A 7,533-nucleotide genomic window follows, 5' to 3' on the forward strand; every position below is an offset into this window, starting at 1 on the left:
GACCGTTGCAGCATCCCCAAGGTCACGTGATCAGAATTCAGCTCCTTGGCAACTGACTCACGTTGATGACAGTTGCAGCGTCCCCGGGGTCATTTTGCGACTTTTGCGACCTGACAAGCAAGCTCAGTGGGGAGGCCAAATTCACTTAACATCCGTGTTACTAATTTAAGAATTCCAACGATTCATGTGGCGAGAAGTCATAAAATGGGGCAAAACTCAAATTAGCAAATTTCTCACTTGGCAACATAAAATTTTGGACTCAATTGGGGTCGTACGTTGAGAACTGCATGTACTTTCGTTTTTCAATTTAGAGATTTTATTTTATTATTTTTTTTAAAAAAATAGAAAACGTATTCATGCAGCTCGGTGATGCCACCATTGAAATGCGTAATCCCAGGACTAACCAAAGCCGCAGCATTTCCCCTTTCGTAACCTGGGGAGGTTTCATGCCTGTTCCCACAAAACGGCCGAATAAAGCCACGGATTCAACACTCGCTGCACTTGGAGGATGCTTTTATTAAACAAAGGCAAGAGAAACTGAGCAAATTAAGAGTAGAGGCCAGGTACCCAGCAGAGGGAAGCCAATGCTCTAAACGAGGAGCAGCTTCCTCCTTGATCTGCAACAGGCTGCGGATCTTCACCCAGCTGCCTCCAGCACTTAAAATGGAAGCATTCAAACCCCAAACAGGAAAACTACTGCCCCAGGAGTGAAAAAAAAAAAATTCGGGGCAGCAGTTTGTGGGAATTGGAGTAACCCATTCTCAAAACCCTGAGAAGGAAAAAGCAAAAACTGAAGCAGCGAATTTTAACTACAGCCCTTCTGATGATAAATTCACCAGAGAACTGGGGCTCCTGAACCCCCAAAGCAGGGGGGGGTGAGGGGGTGTCTCCAAACGTGGCAACTTGAAGACTTGTGGACTCACAACTCCAGAATTCCCCAGCCAGCCGTGGACCGCCATGGAGCCCACAAGTCTTCCAGGTTGCCGCATTTGGAGACCCCTGCCCTAAAGGGACCCCCTTCTTAGTAGTCCATGCTCACTTTGGCAGAGATCCGAGCCACGTTCCTTCTGGGTTAGACCAGGATTCCGGGCTGGCTTGGTCTGCTCCGTAAGGCTGGTGGTTATTTTTCTTCTTCCTCCGAGTCGCTGCTCTCCTCGCTCTCCATAAAGTCGTAGGTTATTCGGTTTGTGTTCACAAACAAGTCGGTGTCGTCATCTTCAGAGTCCTGTTCCCCAGAAGACTGAGGGGTGCTTTCTAAGCCCTCCCTAGTAGACAGATGTTTTTTTAAAAAAAAAGGTTCTTGGGGGGATGGAAGCTTCAAACATTCAATTTTAATTATTTCTATCAAACTTTTAACTGAGCTAACTAAATTGCATCAAATTAGAATTCAGGCGAAAAAGTTTAACATGTTTGATTTTAAAGCCAACGATGTTAACCATCATTTTAGCCGTCTGGCGTATTGTTTTTTAAGGTTTTAATAACTTTTGAGAGCAAAAGCCAATTAAAACAGGCAACCTTCTGCCACATTTTCCCCACAGCTTAGGCAACGGAGTGAAATGGCAGGATTGGTAAAAACTACTTTAGATTACGATTAATATTGTAATAAGATCATCGTAATCAGAAATCCACCAATGGAGGTTTAGGGCTTTTAAACAATTGGGCATCAACATTTGAAATAAAACTTGGTATTGCTTCGTTGTTTTAAATGCCAAGATCATCTCCTGAAGCCTGAAGGGACTTTTTTTTTCTCAAAATCTTAACGTAAAATATTGATAATAGTTTTCAGCAATTTCTTCTCTTCTGGGCAAGTGCCTTAGAAAAGCCATTCCCACAGGTGTCCAGATCTCCCGCGTTATTTACACTGGAATTTTTATCCTGCCTTTATTACTTTATAAACCACAAAAGGCAGTGAACATACATTCCTTCCTATTTCCCCCATAACGACAACCCTGTGAGGTGGGATGGGCTGAGAAAGAGACCGGCCCAAAGTCAACAAGTCGGTTTTCATGCCTAAGGCAAGATTAGCGCTCACCGACTCCCAGTGAATGGCCCAAAGTCACCTAGCTGGCTTCCATGCCTAAGGTGGGACTAGAACTCCCTGTCTCCTAGTTTCTAGACCCCCATCTTAACCACTGCCCCTAACTAGCTCTCATCCCCATCTTGTCCACCTTTACCTTTCTTTAGCATTGCTCCGGGTTCCTTTTACGTCCCCCAAGAAAGCGTCAGGCCTGCAAGGGGAAAAAACAAGAGCGTCAACGTAATGTCGTAGGATAGTTTGTAAAAACGGTTTCACCCTTCAGAATTTCCATGTCCCAAACCGAGAAGCTGTGGTGAAGATTATACTCCTTTTTTTTTAAAAGGTTTCCTGCTTAAGCAGGGAATTGGACTAGAAGACCTCCCAGGTCCCTTTCTACTCCGTTATTCTGTTCTGTTCCTTGATAAAATCGATTAGGAAAGCATATTCGATCCCAGAAAAGCAGCTCCTTCTGCTAAATCAAAGGTGCCGTGAGGAAAATGGGCGCATGAGCTATTTCCTCTCCTTCCCTCCGGAACATTACCGCTCTCTTGCGCTCTCTTTCTTTATTTTTTATTAAATTGATATTTATTTATTTATTTTATTGGATTTGTATACCGCCCTATTCCCGTAGGACTCAGGGCGGTTTACAGGGCAATTAAAACCATGAATACAAAAAATTAAAAATGCTGCCCCTCTCCTCAACAAGGCAAATCCGGACATCTTACAAAGCATAGATACCCACCAATATCCTTCCTTCTTAAGGTACCGAACGTGGTCCTTGTAGAGGACAACACTGATTTCTGCTTTCACTTTCTCTCCTTCTTCGATGGGATCAACCAGTAAGAAATCTCCTGAAGTTTGAAGGAGAGTGGGAAATGGACTTAATACACCTAACTGAGGAACAATTTTACCTGTGTGTTTTTTTAAGGGGGGAAAGACAGATTGGCTTTGGAGATTGGACTGATTGTATTCGTTCAATCAGCAATTGATAAGAGATGGTATAAACAAATGTGGATATTTGATCTGAGAGCAATTAGGATTAATATTTTTATTTATTTTTTATTTTTATTTATTTAGATTTATATATCGCCCTTTCCCGAAGGACTCAGGGCGGTTTACAGGGCATTTAAAAGAAAGTCAATACAAACGTTAAAACAAATTTAAAAAGATTAAATAGAACCCTGAGAAAATTAAAACCCAATTAAAACTAAAATTAAAAAATTCTCAGCCTGGGCCAGAGAGCTCGAAGAGCCAGGTCTTCAGGTCCCGGCGGAATGAACGGAGGTTGGGGGCAGTCCTAAGCTCCGCAGGCAGCTGGTTCCACAGGGCAGGCGCACCCACTGAGAAGGCCCTACCCCTGGGTGTTACCCGCCGGCAGTCTTTAACGGCGGCACCCTGAGGAGACCCTCCTTGTGGGAGCGCACTGGACGAAGGGAACTTGATGCTGGCAGCAGGTGTTCCCTCAAATATCCCGGACCCTCGCCATTTATTTGGGATGATTTGGGATGGAAATCATGATGAATTTTCTCCGAGTTGATTATGGTAACAGTTAACAGAAGGATTTGGAATTTCAGTCTTGTCTTTCTCTTATTTTTGTTCACAATTGTTATTGCCTTTATATATGTTCATTATCATTGTTTCTTCCGTTAACTGTTTTGTTATTAATAGAATTACTTTTTTCCCCACACAGCAGCGGAGGCCTAAAACAAAAAAGTTTTATAAAACCCAGTTGAAGGACTAGGACTGGGGCGACGGTGCGCGTGCCCACAGTGGTGCCATAGGTTCGCCACCACTGTCCTGGAGGGAGGGAGGGAAGGATAGAGCACTGCGATAGGGGGAAGAGGGAAAAGAGGAAGGCCGTTTTCCCTCTTGCAAATGCAAAGATCCCCGGCCACTCACCTCTCTTGATCCAAATGTTCTTACGGAACTTGGTGGGCATGCTGACCAGGAACCGTGTTCTCTCAGGGGTCTCCACTTCATGGAGGTTGTTTCCTGGGGTGCCGAGCACCTGGAGGAACAGAGCAAAGTTGCCGGTAAGATTCAGAGTTTTCTGGCTTAATCTGAAACTGGTCTCTGTTTGCACAACACACTGAGCTACCAGCTAGACCAGTGATAATGAAGTTATGACACATGTGTCAAGATGGACATGCCACAATGTTTTGGGCAATACACCAACATTCAACAACACCAGACCACAACTATTCTTGAAAGCACACCCAATTCTTACACAATTTTTAGAGGCGGTGGGAGAATGTCGTGTGCTCTTGCGCAGCCTCTAGACCGGACATGTCAAACCCGCGACGTCACGTGATCTCGTGCAACGTATCGAAACTTTTTCCCCATTGCCGGCAATTGGGTTGGGTGCAGTTTCCTCGTGATGTATCCGGCCTACGGGCCAGCAGTTTGACACCCTTGCTCGACACTGGAGGTCCACATAAACTTCGATTCAGGCTAATTAGATTAGTTTAACCAGTCTTACCCGGACAATCTGCTGTCTCTCTGAAGGAACCACACATTCCTCTAACACTTCTTTGACCACATGTTTGCGCTTGGTCGCCTGGGACATGATGCTCTGTTAACCACTGTAAACAGTTCCTGTACTGAGATGAATTGCTTCCAGGATGTGTCCACAATGTTGAATGCTGCAAAAAGCCATTAAAAAAATTAACTCTCAAAACGGAGAAAGCAAACAGCTTTGGACCCTTGGCCTGCAGAGAGCTGACTACCCAAAATGACTCGTATTTATAACAGCTGCAGCGTCCTGGGATCATATATTCCCCTTTTTGCCACCTTCTGACAAGCAAAATCAATGGGGAAGCCAGATTCACTTAACAATCGTGGCAAGAAAGGTCACAAAATGGGGCAAAATTCACTTAACAACTGTCTTGCTTAGCAATGGAAATTTTGGGCTCCATTTTAGTCATATGTCAAGGACTACCTGTAGATATTCCTTCATTAATGAACCTTTATTGTCAAAGTACAACCGTGTATACATTGAGATTAGCTGAGCCTCCCTTCGTGCCCCGCACCCAACTCACAGTGACGACAAACCCACCATCTTGTTACACCATCTGAGCTAATTGCACCACACACCGGCCTCGCAAGTCAATTCTGCATAAAGTTTATAAAAATTATTTCCCATTCAAAAGCCTAACAGCCCATGGATAAAAGCTGTTTTTCAGCCTGTTGGTGCGGCTGGCTATACTCCTATATCTCCTACCTGATGGTAGGAGAGTAAAGAGATACCATCCAGGGTGTGAGTCATCCCTGAGAATTTTCCTCACTCTTCCAAGGCAACGAGCCCTGGCGAGGTCATCCAGTGGTGTCAGGGGATAGCGCACAATGTCTTGTGCTGAGCTCACCACCCTCTGTAATGCTTTCCTACCTGTGGCTGTCAGACCAGCATACCAAACCACAATACCATACGAGAGGACGCTCTCTATAGTAGACCGGTAAAAGAGGGTCATTAGCCGTTGTTCTACCCTATTCTTCCGCTAGACCCTGAGAAAGTGAAGCCTCTGTTGGGCCTTTCTAGCCACCTAGGTTGTATTAACTTTCCAGGTCAGATCTTCGCAGAAGTAGACTCCCAGAAATTTAAAGCTTGTAGTTGCAAGAGACCGACCTGTTTCCACGGCCAGCCAACGTTCCTGCAGATGGAAGAGTGTGGATCCAGTGCTGATTTCACTCCTTGGGTCATTCACACTTCTGAAGGAGCTGGGAGATGAGATTTTTTTAAAGCCTTAATTGTTAAGACATGTTATTTCCCCTTAACCGTTATTTTTTAAAAATCCCAACTCAGTATCTACGTTGATTCGTTGTTCCATTTATGCCATTTTCCACATTTTTGTACCATTTTTGCATAACCTAAGAGTACATGAATAAAAGCATCACAGAATGTATTAACAAACGAATTGAGCTGAATCCTTTATTTGGCCAAGTGTGATTAGGCACGCGAGGAATTTGTCTGCCACAAAAGAGTGTCTATGGAAAGCAACAACAACAACATAATAATAAAAATAATAACGCCACTAAAATGGGGAGCAAGGAGGATGAGTAATGATAGTACAGCCACATTACATGGGTTAGCAAATTAACAAAGAATAACGAATCAGCAAATAACAAATTAACCATTAGGTTAGGGTTAGAAGTTATTAGCTATTTGTTAGAATTCGTTAACAAAGAACAACAAAGAAGGATAAGAACACGAGAAGAAGGCAAGCTCCCCTTCCTCACGGTCATGGGCCCCCGAACTCTCCTAATAATCCGACCATCCCGACTCCAGACAGGCCACATCAAGTAGCAGCGAGTCCCACAGGCACAGCGAAAGAGCCCTTTCCCATATCCTTAGCCTGCCCTGGGCCTCCTCGGCTTCCAAGCCGGCTCACGGGCGGCCATTAGCCCTGCGGACCCCCACCCGCCATCCCCGTGGAAGCCCACCCCCGCCCAGAGCCCCCCCGGCCCGGCTCTGCCCACAATACCTGCTTAGGGACCACCAGCTCGCCTCTTCTCCGAAATAAGAGAAGCGTGACTTCCGACTTCCGGTTCTGAGGGACCTACTTCCGGGTACATCGGCCTAATCGATCCTGCCGGGCCGCAGGGCTGCGTGGCGAGTCGTTCCGCCTGGGGTGGAGTACGCCAGGCAGTTGCTAATACGTGCTGCTCGGGGTCTGAGTAGGAGCGGAATTGCAGTTACAGAGTGGTCCTTTCTGAGGTGGCTGACCAGAGCCTCAGAGGCAGTATTTCTGGGCCATTTTAAGATGGCTGGACTTCAACTCCCAGAATTCCCCAGCCAGCATACTTTAAGATGGGTGGACTTCAACTCCTAGAATTCCCCAGCCAGCTGTGGAATTGGTCTACATTCTTAAAGCATGTTGACAAATATTGCCTTAAACTATAAGCCACTAATTCCATTGATCCTTATCTAGCACCAATTGGCTTGACCTGCTAGTAGATCAGATTCTTATGCATAGGTTATGTGATAAACTTTTAAATGCTTTGAACTAACATCACCTGTCACATAATTTGGATGCACATTATGTTTGCATCATATAGTCCAATAGAATAGAATAGAGCTGGAAGGGACCTTGGAGGTCTTCTAGTCCAGCCCTCCGCTCAAGCAGGAGAACCTATACCATCTCAGACAAGTGACTGTCTAGTCTCTTCTTTAAAATCTCCTGTGATGCAGTGCCCACGATTTCTGGGGACAAGCTGTTCCACTGGTTGATTGTCCTCACTGTCAGGAAGTTTCTCCTTAATTGCAGGTTGCTTCTCTTTTTGGTCAGTTTCCAACCATTGTTTCTTGTCTTGCTCTCTGGTGCTTTGGAGAATAACGTGACACCCCCCCCCTGTCTTGTGACAGCCCCTCAAATTCTGGAATATATCTTGTCTTCCGTTTCTTCTTTTCTTTAGACTAGCCCAGGGGTAGGCAACCTCGGCTCTTTTATGACTCATGGACTTCAACTCCCAGAATTCCTGAGTCAGCTGAGTCAGGAATTCTGGGAGTTGAAGTCCATGAG

At 45.2% G+C, this 7,533-nt stretch overlaps 1 protein-coding gene across 3 annotated transcripts; it reads right to left on the reverse strand.

The window, feature by feature from the left end:
• Window positions 1-478: 478 nt before the first annotated feature.
• Window positions 479-6,558, reverse strand: EIF1AD (eukaryotic translation initiation factor 1A domain containing). 3 transcript variants are annotated; one of them, XR_014493843.1, is made up of 8 exons: window positions 6,496-6,558; window positions 5,640-5,731; window positions 4,497-4,659; window positions 3,917-4,025; window positions 2,760-2,868; window positions 2,175-2,228; window positions 1,040-1,265; window positions 479-769 (listed from the first exon to the last, which is right to left on the reverse strand). XR_014493843.1 is itself a non-coding variant. In XM_083374289.1 (7 exons), the coding sequence occupies exons 3-7, from the start codon at window positions 4,581-4,583 to the stop codon at window positions 1,121-1,123; spliced, it is 504 nt and encodes a 167-aa protein (XP_083230415.1). In that variant the 5' UTR covers window positions 4,584-4,659; window positions 5,640-5,731; window positions 6,496-6,558; the 3' UTR covers window positions 1,018-1,120. The 3 variants fall into 3 exon arrangements, 2 of the variants coding, with proteins under 2 accessions (XP_083230415.1, XP_083230416.1); XM_083374289.1 differs by lacking the exon at window positions 479-769 and having other exon boundaries at window positions 1,018-1,265; XM_083374290.1 differs by lacking the exons at window positions 479-769; window positions 6,496-6,558 and having other exon boundaries at window positions 1,018-1,265; window positions 5,640-6,057.
• Between the last annotated feature and the right edge of the window lie 975 nt (window positions 6,559-7,533).

This window comes from Vipera ursinii (genome assembly GCF_947247035.1).
Source record: "Vipera ursinii genome assembly, chromosome: 15".
Lineage (NCBI taxonomy): Eukaryota > Metazoa > Chordata > Lepidosauria > Squamata > Viperidae > Vipera > Vipera ursinii.

Bases quoted from the DNA above. Each gene is read 5' to 3' on its own strand.
- EIF1AD (XM_083374289.1), bottom strand. From the start codon at position 4,583: ATGTCCCAGGCGACCAAGCGCAAACATGTGGTCAAAGAAGTGTTAGAG. The intron at 2,869-3,916 runs GTGAGTGGCCGG...TTCAAACTTCAG, and splicing joins GAACATTTGGATCAAGAGAG to GAGATTTCTTACTGGTTGAT. The intron at 1,266-2,174 runs GTAAAGGTGGAC...TCTGTCTACTAG, and splicing joins CGGAGCAATGCTAAAGAAAG to GGAGGGCTTAGAAAGCACCC.